The sequence below is a fragment of the Trachurus japonicus genome, chromosome 14 (genome assembly GCF_045865225.1).
Source record: "Trachurus japonicus isolate A0001 chromosome 14, Traja_1.0".
Classification (NCBI taxonomy): Eukaryota; Metazoa; Chordata; class Actinopteri; order Carangiformes; family Carangidae; genus Trachurus; species Trachurus japonicus.
This window is the reverse complement of record NC_140920.1, coordinates 24,389,048-24,408,215: the sequence shown is the minus strand read 5'-3', so window position 1 is coordinate 24,408,215 and position 19,168 is coordinate 24,389,048. Positions and strand designations below refer to the sequence as shown.

The window sequence follows — 19,168 nt, the reverse complement described above, 5'->3', positions numbered from 1 at the left end:
TTAGCAGAAGTTGTTTTGTGCTGGAATGACTACGAGCATTTGTGTCTTTTTGAACTTTTGTCCAACAACCATTTGCTGATTGAAAGTCAAATAACAGGGTCACATAATTACACATCTGCTAATTAAAACATTTTCCATTTTCACCATTATTTGTTCATTGCTCTTAGACATTTTTCACAGTGCTCTTACTCATCTCCATGGGCATTTTAATACACGTCCTGAATTAACTTCTCTTTGTTTGCACTCAGGTTTTTACTCTGAAACATCATAATTATTTTTTCCTAATTTTCATATCCAGTTTTATGTAGTATTTTCAGCCATAGTTTACAACGTGCATGCATGTTACTGCAAGCACTCGTTAAAAGACGTCTCATATCATTACTGACCATTACCGACCTGTAGCAATGAATCAACCTCACTCTCAGAGTTACTGTCTTGCTTTATTAGGTTTGTGTGATGGGCTTTGAAAGGCTTTCTGTTAAACAGAAATGGCAGAATTTCTCAGCCGACACAGGAGCACAGAATGAATCCATCAATTTGAGATCTGTTATCACTGCGACTGCTGAAGCTACAGTGTTTTTTTTATTAAAACCCTCTCTGGATTCTAACTAACTGTTCATCTCCATGTGCAGGTGGTATTTTTGAGACCCGAGAAAGTGAGCTAGTGAGTATGGACGAGCTGGCCTTCAAGTTTGCTGTAAATAACATAAACCGCAACAAGACCCTGATGCCCAACACCACCCTGACCTACGACATTCAGAGGATCAACCTCTTTGACGGCTTTGAGGCTTCCAGGAGAGGTAGGAAATTATATTACCACACAATAATATGTCCCCCTATACAGCATGTACAAAAACATTTAAACTATAATGTAAGAGATCTAAGCTCAGTTAATGTACTATATTTGTTGACTCCACTTACTCTACCTCCCCTGTAGGTGGAGGTAGAGTAAATGGACAGTGAATGATAATATCGTCATTGCAAAAGTTTTAAGTGTAGACAGGTAGGACTACTGTAAATTATTATACGCATAAACTATTTATGCGTAGATAGCTGTATATAACTAAACAATTCATTAAATGTAACGCCTTTAAATGTAACGCCTTTAAGGGACTTAAGAGGTTTCCATAGATGTTATTGTTGCCGAAATCATGAATGTGTTCATGCTCTAATATTGTTAACAACTGCATAATAAACAAAAAGTTAACCAGTAACATAGCCTTGCTTAATTATCCATTAAAATGCTGAATCCGTAAATTCCACAGTTATAAAAGTTAACATATAAATTATCTTATCATACTTGATATCATTTGACCATTGTTAATAATACAGAAATGACTAAGCAGCATTTTTACTTTTACTTTTAACTCATTTAAAACTTCTTCTTTTTCCCCCTACAAAAGGCTACAACTCCTAATTATTTTCATTATAGATTAAACTGCTAATTATTTCCCCAATAAATTGCTTGTCTGAAGATAGTGAGAAATACTCACACTGCATGTTTGATGAAATTATTAAAATATGCACAAGGAAAAAGCAGTTAATCCTCACATCTGAGAAGCTGGAGCCATGAAAAAAAAGTTATTCATACTTTTATGTATAGTCTGTGTATTTGATTGTGCATTTTTATGTAGCCTATAGCTCAGTTTGCCTCTACAGAGAAGTGAACCAGGTTCACAAACCCGTGACCATCCACTGTCTAATTTTGCGTTGCTCTCCGCCACCAGTGTGTGACCAGCTGGCTCTCGGGGTGGTTGCGGTGTTCGGCCCTTCACACAGCTCCTCGGTCAGTGCTGTCCAGTCCATCTGCAACGCCCTGGAAGTCCCTCACATCCAGACCCGCTGGAAACACCCGTCCGTGGACAACAAAGACACCTTCTTCATCAACCTGTTTCCTGAGTACACCGCCATCGCCAGGGCCATCCTGGATGTAGTCACCTTCTTCAAATGGAGGAAGCTGACGGTGGTTTATGAAGACAGCACAGGTAGGGCTCTTTTTCACTGGTCAGGTATGACTATCTAATTTGCCATTCATTGAAAGGCACGTAATGGAAGACCTGATTTCAGCTCTTTGGGGATTGGTGTTTGGTGACATTGGTTGAGAGGTTATTTCACGCTGCTGTGACAGAGCAGTTAGCTTTTCAGTCCAGGAAAAAATCAATTTTATCACCATATTACGATTACCAAAACCCAGATGTGTCTCACAATTATCATATCAATACCGAATTAATGTTTCACCCGGCTCTACACCTGAAGATTGTATTTAGTCAATGATTTCATGGATATCAACTGTAACACAACCTGACATTTGAAGTAAACAACCAATAAGGAGAAGAGGTCAAAAGTGCTGCCTTGTGTTTTCTGGACCCTACAACAACATATTCATATGTCATGATTATAATTACTCCCAAAATGCAATTCTGCTTGTCGATCACAACCACCTTCCTCATGCTGGCCAGTGAACCCAATCTGTTCCAGGGCACCAGTCCCTCATATCCAACAGCTGCCAGTCTTCCTGCCCTCTGACATCACACTGCTGAGCCAAACCACAACGCAACACAACATGCAGCCGCGTCCCATACAGAATACGAAATGCTGCAAGTGAAATGTCATTGTTTATGGATTTTTTTCCCTCCCCTTTGCCTTTTATTTTCAATTGGAAATGTATTTTTCTGAAATGTCACCCTAGCAACACACCTGCACAATTACACACTGTTGTGCACACACATGTATAGGGATGTAGGATGTGTGCCCAGGCTGTACAGCATAGATGTGTGGTCTTTTGCCTTACTTATGATTTAAAGCAAAGTAGAAGAAAATGGAAAAAAGTTAAGCAAGAAGTTGGACTGCAGACTGACACTGATCACATCCCACAGCCAAAGAAAAGCAGCTAAGTTCCCATGAAGTGTCCTCGATTGAGACATATGTTGTGTCTGACCCTCACCTCCTGTAACACCTTTCTGCAGGCGGGAGTGAAAACAAATGTCCCAGGGTGGACGAACTGAGCGGTCTGTTTTGCTGTTTTGCAGGTCTGATGCGGATGCAGGAGCTGATCAAGGCTCCAGCGAAGCTCAACTTGAAGATCAAGATCCGCCAGCTCACGCCGGGTAACCAAGACGCCCGACCACTACTGAAGGAGCTGAAGAAGGACAAGGAGTTTTTCATCCTCTTTGACTGTTCCTACCGCATGGCTGGAGAGCTCCTCAAGCAGGTTGGTAAAAACAGTTATACTCAACACATTTATATATCATTAGAGGACACAACAATGTGTTTTTATGTTGTATGAAATCTTACAGTATGAAAGGAAATAGCACTTTACCCTTTTCAGTGTTGAGATTAAAATGGTCCACAATTTATTCTCCATGCTTTGGTTATAATGTATAGTATCAGATAACACACATGGCAATTTCCATTATCCTTATATCTCACTATTGTTTGTTAATCTATATTGAATATCTTGTCATGATTGTATTATGTTTGTTTGTGTAGTATGGCTAGACCCTCCATTTAGATTTTCTTGAAATCGAATAACCCTAACATACACTATATGTATAATGTATTGGTTGAACTATGCAAAATAGAAATGGCCTGTGAAATAACTTGTTATTGAAGATGGGGTTCTGTAACTGCACCAGGGAACTCTTCACATTTACCATAAGCAACATGACCTGGCATTTTCTTTTATTGCTTTATTTCTTCTCTTCATTTCACAGCTTTCTTCAATGGGAATGATGACAGAGTACTACCATTTCTTCTTCACGACTTTGGTGAGTTTGGAAATATGTACAGCCAAGGTGCTTTCATGGGAAATATGAGACTAAAAGTGTTTGTGTAGAATCATAAAACAAAGCCTATCTTCTGTGTCCTCATTCAGCCTTCAACCTGCTTGGTGAATTTGCGTTTAAAATGCTGGTGTTATTCATCAACACGGTTAAAAGCTGTGAACATCAGCTGGAGCTTAAATCTCCATCCCGCCTTTTCTCTCTCCATCACACACAAATACAAACACAAACTCATCCACCTTCCCCTCCTGTCTCCTTCTCCTGTCTCCACCCCCACTCGGCAGGATTTGTTCGCGCTGGACTTGGAGCCGTACCGCTACAGCGGGGTCAACATGACGGGTTTCAGACTGCTGAACATAGATGACCCGTGGGTAGCCGGCACTATGGACAAGTGGGCCATGGAGAGGCTGCAGGGTCCCAAACAAGAGAGTGGCCTGATGGACGGAGTCATGACTGTAAGGCCCAGACTGTCTGTATGCTGCATGCAGTGGTGGACAGTAACCGAGTACATTTACTTGAGTACTGTTCTTAAGATTTGTACTTTACTTGAGTATTAAATTTCTTTGGTACTTATTACTCTTACTTGAATACATTTCCAAGACAAATATTTTTACTTTTACTTGAGTTAATTTCTAGGAAGGCTGAAAAGTACTCATTACTTTCAGGTCTGCTCTTTTTTTTTCTCTCTAAAATCCTATTGGACACAAGCTGTGTTAGTCAAAGCAGGAAACCCTGACCCCTAAAAGCAGCACATCAGTGCAGCTGAAAGAGTTAATTCTCAGAAACAACAGTTAAAAGCTCCTTAAATTAATTTAGAAACAATTATAGTAATTCATTGATGTGAAAAATAAGAAATGTACTCTTACTCTTACTTTTACTTAAAGTAAATTTAAAAGCATGTACTTTTGGATACTTAAGTACCTTTAAAAGCAAGTACTTTTTTACTCTTACTCGAGTAACATGTCAACTGAGCTACTTTTACTTGTAACGGAGTAAATTTTGACCGGTAGTATTTGTAGTCTTACTCAAGTACTGGGGTGGAGTACTCTGTCCATCTCTGGCTGCATGCACGTTTATTATCATCAACCTGCTGCCTTTTGTCTTTGCGGGAGCCGTATCTCAGCGTGATGAAGCCGTAACCCTTAGATACATTTGTAAAATAATTATATCAATTCTACATCCTGCATTTTCTCACATGTCACTTTTTTTCCTTCCTGGAGTTAACATCACAGTTGTCTTTGGTGTGCAGCGCCAGGAAACAAAAAGAATCCCAACAACATCTCCCTCTCACCGCCTCCTCCTCTTCCTCCTCCTCCTCCTCCTCCTCTTCCTCCTCCTCCTCCTCCTCTTCCCCCCCCTGCAGACAGACGCAGCCTTGATGTATGACGCCGTGTTCATGGTTGCCGTGGCTTCCCAGCGAGCCACTCAGATGACCGTCAGCTCCCTGCAGTGTCACCGACACAAACCCTGGCGCTTCGGACCGCGTTTCATGAACCTCTTCAAAGAGGTCGGTATCCGACGAGGGCTGGAATCACACAGAATCATCAGCACAGCGTACTGTAACAAACCCCCACAGCTTGTTAACTTGACCAGCAGGCACTTTTGAGACGTGTCTTTCAAATTTCCCATGTAACGCCTCTGATCACTACATGTCAGACCACTTCATGTGATGTGTTACTTCATAAGTCTCCTCTGACATGAGCCATGTTTTGCTTTCAGAAAGCGCAGAACATGGAAATATACAGTATTTCCGTATGTATGAGCTGGAAGCATGCGGGGTCTGGCCCGACTATCAGACTGGATGCCTACAGACAGAAATGAGGCCTTTGATGCACGAGTGTTTTGATCTCTTAAGTCTTAAATCCAGCAGAGGACCATTGCCTGCCATGGAGAGGGAACATTATCATTCAATCCCCTCACTCATATTTTCCTCCTCATCCTCCTTCTCTCTCTCTCTCTCCGTCTCTTTCCTTGCTCTTCAGCTTTTTCGTTTTGTTTGCCACTGCCCATCCTTTGAAGCATCTGTCCTCCTGTGCTATTCATCACCAGATAAGAGCTCTTTTGATTGGAAGAACCAGTAATATATCTTGCACAGCACTCAATTAAAATCCATTTCTGACAAGAGAGTGCAGGATATAAGGACACAGCTTTTCGATTCAATGACTGAAATTAAATCCCGGGCACTGTAACCTGTGTGCTCTCCCTTTCTCCTGGCAGTACTGGCTAACAATGCTACCGTGTGTTTGTGCTGGACAAAACCGCACCGCATGCAGTTCAAAATGTGCAGACATGTTTCCATTACTCAGTGGGCAACATTTCATTACAGAGAAGAGGCTAACATCCTGGGGTTTAGTGTTCGTTTCCACTAAAGCACAAACATATTTCACTTTATGTCTTTTTAAGCTTTTTTTTTGATTGATTTGTTCATTCCAGTTCATAATGTATTTTACTATGAGAAACATTTCCTTTATAAAACTCATCTAAGAAAAGTAAGAATTGAGAGAGGCGATGAAAAGATTTACTTTTTTTCTCAATTTCACAGGAGAAATAAAATGAGATGTTTCTGTGACTGTGTAATAGCCAGAGTTTTAGCATTTTAACAAGTTAAAGTTATTCAGGTTCAAGAGTTCTTCCTTGTTACAAATGGGAAATCTTGCTGTAGCAGTGCATCATGAATTATGATCAGGTGGAGGTGGCTAGCTGTAGACTCTTGTTTTCCACAGTGTTTGAACCGGTAAACTCAGCATTTGGTAAAACAAATACTTTCCTTAAAAAAACAGGTGGACAGTCAGCCATGTTTAGAGAAAATATGTAGACACCATGAATGTATTTTATGCACAGACATGAAAAATATCTATCCATATGAATATGAGCCTTTGACCTTTATACACAACTCACTTTATGTGTTATTTGAATATACCTGTGGTGGGGAGATGTGTAAGTTGTTATTAATGGCTGTCAGGAATACACTCATCATGCATAATGAGACTGTACCACTGAACAATCTGCACACGTCTTCCACCCCTCACCTGACGTGATGCTGCGAGCCTCCCGGCCGTCCGTCCGTCCATCCGTCTGTCCGTCTTGTCTGTCGACGCCGCGCTTCCTCTCGCTGCCTCCATCACCTTCACCCTGCTCCAGAAGCTTCAGTCAGTTACTCCGCACAGACGAGGAACTCACGCCTCTCTGCGTCTTCTCTCTGTAGGCGCAGTGGGATGGACTGACAGGGCACATTGTTCTTAATAAGACAGATGGCCTGAGGAGAGACTTTGATTTGGACATCATCAGCCTCAAAGAGGACGGCACTACCAGGGTGAGCACAGAAAGTCTGGAACAGCCAATTACACCACTCTCACGCTGCTTCCACGCTGGCTGGGTCTTTCCATTAAGGCATGTGTGTACTGTATGCGTGTGTGTGTGCGAGGATGAAAGAGACTTATATGCAGATTTTGTTTCCTACAATTCAACCACATTTATTCCTATTGGTTTACATGACTGTCAACAAAGCTGCAACAACTGATTTTGTCTCTCCACGCTGTCCGCGCTGCATGCCGCCTCCTTCACATTTTCTAAAGGGTATTGTGGAGGGTGGAAGTCGCCTCACAAAAAGGTGGATCAAGGTTTGTGCCAGTGCCTCGTTTGGCCCGAGCGTTTGTTGTTTTCCTCCCCTCCTTCACTCTCGTCCTCCCCCCTCACTCTGTATGCTGCACACCTCCCCGCTCTTTGCCTTGTCAACCTTGTTTCTCTTCACTGATTCTGTGTACAGCAATGCCATGCACTGTATTTGACATTTCAGTTTTCCCCATGTTTGGGCCCAGTCATGGCTCTGACACTTGTCTAAACTTTATCAGCAGTGGTTGAAAAAAACAAAAACAAACCCCAAAAGTCCTTTTTTTGATTGCGTGGACATAGTACCACTCCTCCACTGGAATTAAGAAGAAGCAGCCCTGCAGCTTCACTTAATACAACATTATTCAGCGTATATGGCTGGTGGCTGTGAGTTACAAGACAGAAAGAAAGAAATGTATCCTGCAGATCCTTCACTTCTGCAGAGTCCACTACTTATAATGTGCTTTACTATTAGGCTGCCCTCATACTTTCATGGAAATCGTACAAGCCGGTAGTGTTTAATTGCAGCCGAGAGGGATCCAGTTTAGTAGAGTAGACGACAGCTTAAGTCTGGCATCAGGGCTTGCCGCAAGAGAGGCAGATTTCCTTTGTCGGCCTTAGACTAACACACGGGCCAGTGCACAAGTTAAGTGCTCACTCCAGTGCAATTACATGCATCGAATGCATCAAATCAACTCTGGTTTTATGAAATCATTCCTGCCTTTGTCAAAAAAGAGCAAATTTATTCCTCTGCTGTCCTTGCTGAGTAAAACTCCTCTTAATTCAGTCTCCCAAAATACTCTGTAAACACAAAGTGACAATTAATTACTATGGCTTATCAACTTGAAAGAGCAAATGTTGGATGAACTCATCCCACCCGAAACACGCCTGTCTCTCCTTCGTCAACCAGACAGGTGGCCTATGTGGGCAGGAAGCAGCTGTCAAGGTGCAGAGGCAGTGATTTATACTTTCATTTTAATTCCATTCACTACTTTTAGCCCACAAAAGCCTTGCCTCAGAGGAAATACCACTGTACGGTAAGCACATCCCCAAAATAAAAAAATAAAAACTCGACTTTATGGTCATGAAAAATGAATTATCAGTCCGTAGCACTTGTGTTAGTTCTTGGGCACTGGAGTGTTAAATACACTCTGAAGAGGATGATGGGACTAAACAAAGTGAAAGTCTCCAGGGAAATAAATTATTTTCTCTTAAAGTTGTTGACTTTCTCGAAATAAGTTTTTTTTTTTTTTTTAACTCTCCCCCCTCTCTCTCAGCTTTCTTGGCTGTGCTTAAATGTGTCTCCCGCTCTGTGGTAACGGCTTTCCGGTCTGATTTGGTTCTGGATGGAGATGAGCTTTAGGATTCATAGATAACATTTTTACTCCCAGCATATGGGCGAGAATCCCTGTCAGTTTTTATAGCACACTTTGTTGTTGGGAGCTGCTCCGGGAAACGCACGATAAATTTGCAAAGCTACGCGCAGTAAATCTGTGACTTAGGAGTTTAAAGGATGATGACTGTATGCTGGAAATCATCCTACAGTAGGTTGTATTTCATCATTGATTTCATTGGCTTGGGTAGATTATTTTATTTTATGACTTAAACCTCATACTCACTATACCCTCATACAATGTCATATTGGCAAAAAAGAAGAGAAAAAAAAGAAACAGTTCTCAGTCTCTAACATGAGTGAGATAATGTGAAACCGCTGAGGAGCTAAAATACTCTCAATACTTCCAAAAATATTGTTCTTATTCCGTCCATTTATCTTGGAGATTGAGGACAATACAATTAATTAAATCCAGCTCCATTCGCCGTGTTGCTCATCTGCGGTGTCCAGAGATAAGACAGATTTATGGACTCCTACACAGAGTGGACCCTTGCAAAAAAAAAAAAGTGTCACGATGGAGCGGTGGAGATATAGAGTGCTTTTAGCAAGGTTATAAGTGAGAACATTTTCTATCTGTCAGACTGGGAGAACAGAATAAGATAGAATGTAATGAGGAGTGAAAAGCATGTTATCTTCTCCAATAGGTAATCCCACATGGCCCTTTTCTGGAAAATAAATGGCGAAAAATAAGACTGTACCTCATCTCAGTTTAATAAGAGGTACTGATGCGTTCGCTTGCACTCATCCTCTTATGAGGTAGAAGAATAAACGGGCCGTTGTTTCTAACTAAAAATACCCAAATTTATTACTTCATGTTCACAGACTTAATAGCAAAAGAAGAAAAGCTTGTTTCAGTCGCTAACAAAGCAATCCTGATCATTTAATGCACTTAACTTTATTGCATCACAGCCATGAGCCCACTTGACCTTTGCTCATCTTTTAACCAGTGAGGGGATTTGAAAGGGTCAAAATCCAGCTGCCAGACGCCTGTCCTAATCTGATAACTGTCTGGATTATGCCGCCTCGGGACACTCTCATTCACAGTTACTGTGACAGTGCAGAGGGCGGACACCACGTTGTCCTCGAATTCCCCCTGATCCTGCCTTCCCTCATTCATGCTGTTCCTGCTGGTGTGATTTTCTTGTTCCTTGCCATCATATTTAAGCAGCACTTTTCATTATTGATTCCTTTGTGGATTATATTCTCAATTCATCCATGAATCATTCTGTGGATCGGAGATCTTGTTTTTCACCAAGAACAGTCAAAAACCGAAAGATATTCAGTTTATTATCTCACACCTAAGTTGACATTTTATCTTAAAAATGACTAAAATGATTAATAATTAAAATATCTGTAATTTTATTTTGTCAGTAGACAAAAATATATGCACCTGAGTCTAACAGTTATTGTGTTTTGCATTTGTTCACTAGTTTTGATGTATGTTTTTTTTATTTTCAGTACAATGCATTTGAAATAAGACGTCCTGCTGTCAGTGGGATTTGAGCTTCAAACAGAATGCAATATAAAGGCTAACAGATGTCCACGCCAATCCCAAGCAATAATTCATCATAACATTTTCTATGAAACACAGCTTTAGCTTTTTTGTTTTTACTGGCTGCACATTGTGTTCAGTACCTGAGATTCAGATGAACAGCGCTCTCATCAGTAGTGATGTTAGTCTGCTGTAAACTTTCACCTGGTGCAGCCAATTGCCAGCTGTATTTTGTTTTTTTTAAACAAAACATTTATTCATTTTCATATTCATCATACACGGAAGAAGAGTTTTCAGCACTTTGCCCAGAATCATCACAGCGAAGCTGAGCAAAGGGAAATGTTGTGGAATAGTGGATGAAGCAGGAAGTTGAAAAGGAGCCAGGAGTGACAAGTCTTTTAACCTCTGTACTTCTTTTTCATTTTTCTGTTTGACGAATCAGAAAATGTTGATTAATATTCAGTGTATTGGAGCAGTGTTAAGTCTTAATCAGGCTCTGTGTATTGGTATGAAAAACAATACGAATAATCAGTTTCTTTGCTTTAACTGCATCGACCCTCAGAGATGAAACGAGAACATCTTCATTCAAAGCTTAAACAGATGCAAACATCTACTATGTGCTCTGCGGTTTTATCTCATATCGTGGCTCTGGTAGGAAGCGTCAAATGCAACTTCCTGTCGTTCAAAGGAGAAAATGTGGCTCAATAAATCTCAGGCCCTGTTTGTCTTTGCAGATTGCTGTGTGGAACTCGTACAAGGGGATGAACCTGACGGAGAAGTCCGGCCGAGACAAGAATAACAATGTGACAGACTCTATGGCTAACAGGACGCTTATTGTCACCACAATACTGGTGAGGGGGAATGAGGAAGGTTAAACAGAGGACAGCATGGGGAGAGAGGGGTGGGGTGGGGGGGTATTCATATGAGGATGGGTTGGAGTGCAGATAGAGGGACAATAGAAGAAGAGGGAGGGAAACGGTAGGAAGGTGGGAAGTGGTGTTGAGGCAAGAAGAATGGTTGCTCAGTGATGTAGTTTGAAATCTTCTAATCTGTTCTTGTTGCAATTAATCACACAGACAAAATCCAGCAGATAATAAAGTATATTGTTATTATACAAGGCCATGTAACATAAAGGGTTATTTATATTTGCAAAATGTCTTGAAAACAGTGAAATACAGTGTTTCCTTTTTGTGATGCAGGAAAATCCATATGTGATGCATAAAAAGTCGGACAAGGAGCTGATCGGAAATGATCGTTTTGAGGGCTACTGTCTGGACCTGCTGAAGGAGCTCTCTAACATCTTGGGTTTCACATATGAAGTCAGACTGGTGGGTGATGGGAAATACGGAGCCCAGAATGACAAGGGAGAGTGGAACGGCATGGTCCGAGAGCTGATCGACCATGTGAGTGAAGGATTACAAGAGTTTGCAGAGTTGAAATTACAGTATAACCCCCCTGAAATGTAATAAAGTAAAAGTATAAAATGAAAACACTCAAGTCAAGTCAGGTATAGCCACAGTCACAAGGTACCAGTGAGGAGAAGTGACGACGTGTGGCGGTTAGCGGTACTGAAGTTAAACTCACTCGCTAACCCACTTGCTAAGTGGTCATTGACCTCTTGGCGAAACGGTTAGCATCGCCGCCCACGGTGCGGGAGACCTGGGTTCAAAACCCACTGAGGGCAGGCCAGACAACATCGGTCACATTAGTATGTTTGCACCTGTTGCACCCTCTGACTGTGTAAACAGGGATTTTAGTTGTGATTTATAAATGAATTCTGCTCTGGACTTTTCATCCACAGGTTTGCTGCTTCCGTTGTTTTTCGCTGTTGTGGTTCAGTAGAGCAGAACGTGTTTTAACCCCAAACCTTTGTTGGATTGGAGGAAACAACACAAAGGTAGCTGTTCCACCTGTAGCATCTTACCTTCTGTCATTTTCTGGCTCCTCCAGGTAGCAGACCTGGCCGTGGCTCCTTTGACCATCACTTACGTCAGAGAGAAGTCCATCGACTTCTCCAAGCCCTTCATGACCTTGGGTATCAGCATCTTGTACCGAAAACCCAACGGCACCAACCCGGGCGTGTTCTCCTTCCTTAATCCCCTGTCCCCGGACATCTGGATGTATGTGCTGCTGGCCTGCACAGGAGTCAGCTGTGTGCTCTTTGTGATTGCCAGGTAAGAGGATTGATGCCGGTGATAATGAGATGATACATGATGGGATGGGATGGAAAAATAAAAGGGCTGGTGGGGGTGAACTGTGGGGTATATAGATAATGACTGCTTACTGATCTGTCCACAAGCAGGGCCTGTTTTATAACAAGGGTTTTTGTTGAAAAGGCAAAGGACATGAAAACCGTTTAAAAACATTACAGATTTAAGCCTGGGGTATCACATTTACATTGATGAGACACAAAACATGAAAAAGCCTGGAATGACTTTACGTCAGAAATTTCTAATTTGGCACAGTCCTTCTAAAATAAGATAAAATGTGCTTTTGGCTGTGCGTCAACTGCCAGGTTGGCTTTCACCATGGCTGTTGAGTAGTTGGGAGTAATTGCACGCCCGCTCTTCACCTTCCTCTCAGGTAGTGTGTAAAAACCCCTGCAAGCTGGTCTCACCTAGCAACCAATAAGTAAAACAGATTTGTTGTGAAAATCAAAATGCAAATTGAGGTGGAATTGTGGATTGAAAAGAGGTGCCTTCTTTCATGAGGCAAGCCAGCGTGCCCCCGAGGTCCAAGATTAGCTACAGTAAATTCTTTTATATTTGAATTTTTCTTTCATCTCCGTTTCTCTCTGCTCTTTTATTGTCACGCAGGTTTACTCCATACGAGTGGTACAACCCACATCCCTGCAACCCGTCCTCCACTCTCATACAGAACAATTTCACTTTGCTCAACAGCTTCTGGTTCGGCGTTGGAGCTCTCATGCGACAAGGTATTTAGCTCACAGTGAAGACAGTTATAATCCATGTTCAGACTTTAACAATGGATCAAATGATTGATTACTCATAAGTGGAATAGGTTGCTGATGTCATCCAGTTCAAACAGCAAAATACGTAGCTCATCTCCTCAAAACAAAGCTTGAAAATGTTTTCTAACATGAAAGGGCTCATGAGTAGGTTTGAAGGGATGTGCAGCAAAAAAGAGAGATCATTTATCCATAAGTACCACAGTTACATAGCGTATTACTTTTTTGTTGATGGGCTTTGAAACTCTAAAAATCTAAAAGCAAAAACCTTTGTGGCCCATGGTCTAATTTCTTCCAGTTTAGGGATCCAAGTTTGAGAACCACTGGACTAAGGAAATCCCCCCTGGAGACGAGTACAAACCTACAGAGACAGACTGGACTTAAATTAAATCAGTTGGTCAGAAAAACAACTTTTAAAAAGTGCTGCAAGGCGAAGGCAAAGGCCACTGGCTTCTCCCGGTAGAGCTGTTGACTGAACTTCTTGTGCAACAGTAAAGACTCTGCTGACACTGTAAACTCTACCCAAGGATAGTGAATCCAAATAAGAATCATATTACACCTCATGAATGCACCAGTTTTGATAAATGACTAATTAAAATGTAGATTTAGGTTCATTGTGATCTGTAAACAAGGTTCCTTTAGCTTCATACACTGCTGCACTGTACCAGGATTCATATTTCCTCACATGCAAGCTCAGACAAGTTTGTTATTATACATTGGATGTATGTGACATGTTGTGTGTAAGCCTTGAGCCTTGTGTGGGATGTGGTCCCTCCCTGACAGTAAGTGCATCTTCAGGACAGAACATGACTGTCAAACTATCTCTCCAGCGTCATTAAGTATTTGTCCACTCCACCTGAAAGAGGGGTTAAAAATAGTCACAAATGTTCCTAAAGCTGCAGCACCGAATGTGGTGAATATATTCTGCAATTGCCCATTTCCCTCTTTTCCCTGCATGCGGAAGAAAATATAAATCACGCTGCTCCTTCTGCTGTTTCACTTTTATGTTTCATTTCTTTTTTTTCATGTCATTTTTGTTCTGTTGTATTTGCTTTTTGACATACATGTATTTTTTTCTTGCAACTTTGTGTTTTTGCTTGTGCAAGGAAGAAAATGAAAAAAAAAAACTGTGCATGTACAGTAGAGACACACAATTTGTCATTTAGAGTTGAGGTGAATACCCCGTTGGGGCTCTGGTGTGACTCCAGCTATTATGATAACCCTGTTTGTTTGTTTCTTGGAGAGCAATTACCCATAGCGCACACACAAACTACACTTGAGTCCTCCGTGCTGACATTAGCACACCGACTCCTATGTTGTCATTGTTTTTCTACTCTCTCCACCTTTAATCCTCCTAAAACCCTTTTGTCCCTCCATCTCTGTGCTTCCAGGCTCAGAGCTGATGCCCAAGGCTCTGTCCACTCGGATAGTCGGGGGTATCTGGTGGTTCTTCACCTTAATCATCATCTCCTCCTACACGGCCAACTTGGCTGCCTTCCTCACGGTGGAACGAATGGACGCGCCCATCGACTCAGCGGACGACCTGGCCAAGCAGACCAGAATTGAATATGGGGCGGTGAGGGATGGATCTACCATGACCTTCTTCAAGGTAAAATTGATGGAGGCTTATCCCCAATATCAATTACACTTGCTTCAAACTTGCAATGGTGCCTCTTTCGCAACAGATGAAACTCTCTCCTCTCATCTAGATATAGCCTAATTTCCCATATCACACAAATAAAATACTTGATTTATTGTTCTCCAATAAAATGTTTTGAATATACAGACGGAAACCCCCACAGCCCTCTATTTTAACTCATCTGAAGAAAAGGTAGAAATAACTGTGAATTTTGCTTCCTTTAATGTGTGATTAAAGTAATTTGTTGCAGACACAGGACTCAGCTGGGGCGTTGAAAAGATAATTATCATGAGAAATAGTTCAAGGAGGTTGAGAGGGGCATGCTGGCTGTTTGGGGAGGAGGTGAGATGTCTGGCTGAAAACTGGAGGTCTGGTAGAGGAGGTTGAGGGTGGTGGTGCTGGATTAACTGGTTTGGCTCGAGGGATCATATTGATCAATCTGGGGAGGAGTGGGAGTTCTTGAGCAGTTGGAGATGAGTAGATTGCCATCAGATTTGGAGGAAGCAACAGGTGCCAGGGAGCCAGGAAACGTGAACACACACACACACACACACACACACACACATAGTACATACATACGCACACATAAGGGACAAATAGGGGACTAATGTTTCATGGTAACCTATAGGTGTCATCACTTCTTTCTTTTTAAAAGTATATCTTTTGGCTTTTTATGCCTTTATTTGATAGCCATAGTAGAGATAGACAGGAAAGGGGGAAGCAGAGAGAGGGGGAATGACATGCAGGAAAGGTCTGCCCGACACGGGACTCGAACCGGGGACGCCTGCATTGAGGACTGTAGCCTCTACATGGGGCGGCCGCCTTAACCACTGCACCACACACCGCCCCAGGTGTCATCACTTCTGATTGTTTTCCACCACCACTCGACACACTGTTGTAAGAAGGACTTGTTGGTCCCAATGGAAGTGGGTCAAGTAGGCAGCGGGGCAACCTGAGATTTCTTTTTTGTACCAATTTACAAACAAAGAAAAACCCTGTGATTATTCCTAATCAGGTCATGCTGTGTATTTGTATTTGAATACAGGACATAAAGGTTTCTTAGCCCAGCGGTCTGAGTAGCATGTTCTCGTCTTCATAGTTCACTCCTGTGTCTTCATCTGAATTCAGTTTGTTTGTTTGTCTTTCTGCTCTGTCACACCTCTACATGTAAGTATGACTCAGTGACAGTTCCATCTCCCTCCATAAAATCAGCCTCATATTGGTTCCCTCAGCTGTGTCTTTGCCAAACCGTCCATGAAAGAGAAGAAAATCTACAGACAGAGAAAGAGAAAGAAAACTTGCATTTATTTCACTAAAAGGTGCCATACTGCAGATGAATCAAGTGTTTCTTTTTGTTAAAGGGATAGTTCACCCAAAATTCAATGGATACCAACTTTCTTCGTCCAAAAAGACACACCCAAAAACATCCAAATACCTCCATACTGCTCATCTGTAATGTCCCTCTTGTATTGAAGCCCCGACATGAGAAATTGTTCCGCCGGTCAGTGCAAATCACGAGAGATTTGCATGGACACTGGAAGACCAATGAACTGAGACACTGGGAGCTTCTGCTACAAACAAGCTTAAAATATAGACTTATTTAATTTTTTTCGGAACAATTTCTCATGTCGGGGCTTCAATACAAGAGGGACGTTACAGATGAGCAGTATGGAGGTATTTAGATATTTTTTGGTGTGTCTTTTTGGACGAAGAAAGTTGGTTTCCATTGACAACCATTATATGGACAAATACTGCTGCGCGAACCCCCCCGTAACTCAGAGAAGGAACAGAGGACTCTGAAAATTCTCACAGCTCTTAGTCGACATGAGGTTGAGTAGATAATGAGTGAAATTTGAATTCTGGGTGAACTATCCCTTTAAGGGCATCATCTATGTTGACATACGCTAACCTGTTAGTTAGAATTATATAATGTATCAGTTTCCTGATGTCCTCAGGCAGGGCTGTCACTCCTTGCCCCCCCCCCCCTCCTCCTCCTCCACTGCCCACCCACTCCCCTTGCATCCTGGTGGCTCGGCGGGGGTGATCCATGCAGGGCTTTATCCTCCCAGATTGCAGCCAGCGATTACGGCTGCCTGGATAGGAAGAAGCAGGCTGTGTTGATGGCTTGGACAAATTGAATCAGCTGGAGGAGATTTAGAACACAGCTGTCCCATTTTCTCTGACTGAGCAAGGAGAAACGCACACATTAACGCAAACACACACTTACACACCAAGATGCAAGCCATAGATAGACTTAAACATGTTTATAATAGCATTTGAGATATAGTTCACAGCATGTGTAGTGAATATATAGATATATGCGCAGACGCAAACACACAAAGCCCTATGTTTCTTCCACAGTTCCACAAATGACTAACACATCCGGACCAACTTTTTTTCCTCTTTGGTAGAAATCAAAGATCTCCACTTATGAGAAGATGTGGGCGTTTATGAGCAGCAGGAAGAACACAGCGTTGGTCAAGAACAACAAAGATGGCATCACCCGCGTCCTGACCACAGACTACGCCATGCTGATGGAGTCCACCAGCATCGAGTACATCAGCCAGAGGAACTGCAATCTCACACAGATCGGAGGTCTCATAGACTCCAAGGGCTACGGGGTGGGAACACCGATCGGTAAGAAGAATGAGGAGAGAATCAATGATAATGATTTTATTACATCTTGTTAAACCTCTGGCTGCAAACGGTTATTGACGGCGTACTCTGAGAGAGAAGTTTGAAATCCTCCTTTTAACTTCAACACAGACACAGTGAGACTGTTTTATGATTGTGTAAACTTTGCCACTTGTTGTCTGTGGTGGACTACACACATTCAGCCTCACAGCTAGTTAAAATTTTTTAAAAAAGGCCACAGACGAGTATACTGTGTAGGGGAGAGCAGGGTAAGTAGTGCCAATTTTTACTTAAGTTGCCTTTAAAGCAAGGGGATTATAATAATGCCCCAAACTAATATATGTACATATAGTTTAGGATGTTGTGCATCCCTGGGAATAATCACTTTGAATCTTAAATCAACTGTTTCAGAAATATAGCTTTAGAAAAAAAAAAAAAAATCTGGCACAACTTGCCCCCGGTGCGGGGTAAGTTGTGCCATTAGAAAGAATACACTGGGGTAAATTGTGCCATTGATAATTGAAGTAAAACAGATCATTTTAATTTCACAAATGTTAATGCTATATAAAAGCAAGACATTCAATACAAAATTAAAGCCAGAAGCGGCGATGATCGGGCCTTCGCTTGTTCCCATGCAGTCGTGGGGGCCTGAGGCACGCTGGGGGCTGTGGCGCAAAGAAACGCAATGTCTGTTCATCCACCAGGCTACGAGCACAACCAGACTGGGCAGGTGTGTTCAGGGGCGGTCCCTCATCACACATGTTAAGTTTCAAGCAAATCAGTGCCCACTGCCATGTTTCTCCTATACACAGACAGCACTGCCACTGGCACAACTTAACCCAGGCCCTTTGGCACAAATTACCCCAAGCCCAGCATTTTGAGAAAAAAGGATTCCCCAGTTGTTTTGAGCTGTCATCATGCTAACTGTATAGACTCATGGTGTAGCTTAATAAAGCACTAAAACATGTGTGAACTGTTTTCAAAGTTATCTATAATTGTTCAAACATGGCAATCAAAAAGCCTTGATCATAGAAATTTTACTTTGGAGGGCAAAAACTTGTTTTTTGAACATAAATGTGCTTTCCTCTCAAGCCATGTGTCTCCCTTCTTGATAGGATGAGTGAAATGGATGTCCCTTCAAAAATATGTGGTCACATGACCAACTTCTTCTATGGTTTTCTAGATAACAGGGGTGGAACTACTTGCCCCATGGCACAAATTACCCCACTCTCCCCTACTGTGTAAATCATATTCACACAGGCCCTTCGGGGAATATTAAAATGTACCGAAGGCCGTTTGACAACCGTGTTACTAGAATTGAATTTTAATAGAACCTCTGTAAATGGAGGGTTTGCACCGTAGATACAAACTTCAATTTATTTAGGGAATTAGCATTTTTCATTCTCCAGGAGTTTCGACTTGCAGAGCCGACATCCCGTATTCTTGACATGCAAATTGCACTTCAGTCTAACAGCTCCGCCAGATGTTCAGTGCAAATGGTCGTGTGCTGTAGGATTTCAGACCAGTTTGGTGGAATCGAGAAGTTTAGACTGGATGCAAATCAACCGGCTGGGCCCCGTTCTGCATCCGGTGCTGTCGGTTGTTTACTAAGCAGTGCTTAACATATTGTGTCTGTGTTTCGTTTTCACTC

The 19,168-nt window shown here is 42.0% G+C and overlaps 1 protein-coding gene across 8 annotated transcripts in view; it reads left to right on the top strand.

The window, feature by feature from the left end:
• The window catches only part of grik1a (glutamate receptor, ionotropic, kainate 1a), a 36,184-nt gene that overhangs the window by 12,102 nt on the left and 4,914 nt on the right, over window positions 1-19,168 (top strand). For 4 of the 8 annotated variants that reach the window (XM_085798460.1, XM_085798461.1, XM_085798463.1 and 1 more), the window contains exons 2-15: window positions 633-800; window positions 1,728-1,985; window positions 3,030-3,211; window positions 3,714-3,767; window positions 4,067-4,237; window positions 5,146-5,289; window positions 6,988-7,095; window positions 7,358-7,402; window positions 11,011-11,127; window positions 11,476-11,679; window positions 12,227-12,450; window positions 13,093-13,211; window positions 14,636-14,853; window positions 17,295-17,520. In XM_085798460.1, the coding sequence (XP_085654586.1) occupies window positions 633-800; window positions 1,728-1,985; window positions 3,030-3,211; window positions 3,714-3,767; window positions 4,067-4,237; window positions 5,146-5,289; window positions 6,988-7,095; window positions 7,358-7,402; window positions 11,011-11,127; window positions 11,476-11,679; window positions 12,227-12,450; window positions 13,093-13,211; window positions 14,636-14,853; window positions 17,295-17,520 (2,238 nt within the window). The remainder of the gene's footprint in view (window positions 1-632; window positions 801-1,727; window positions 1,986-3,029; window positions 3,212-3,713; window positions 3,768-4,066; window positions 4,238-5,145; window positions 5,290-6,987; window positions 7,096-7,357; window positions 7,403-11,010; window positions 11,128-11,475; window positions 11,680-12,226; window positions 12,451-13,092; window positions 13,212-14,635; window positions 14,854-17,294; window positions 17,521-19,168) is intronic. The other 4 variants (XM_085798467.1, XM_085798466.1, XM_085798465.1 and 1 more) reach the window with 1 other exon arrangement.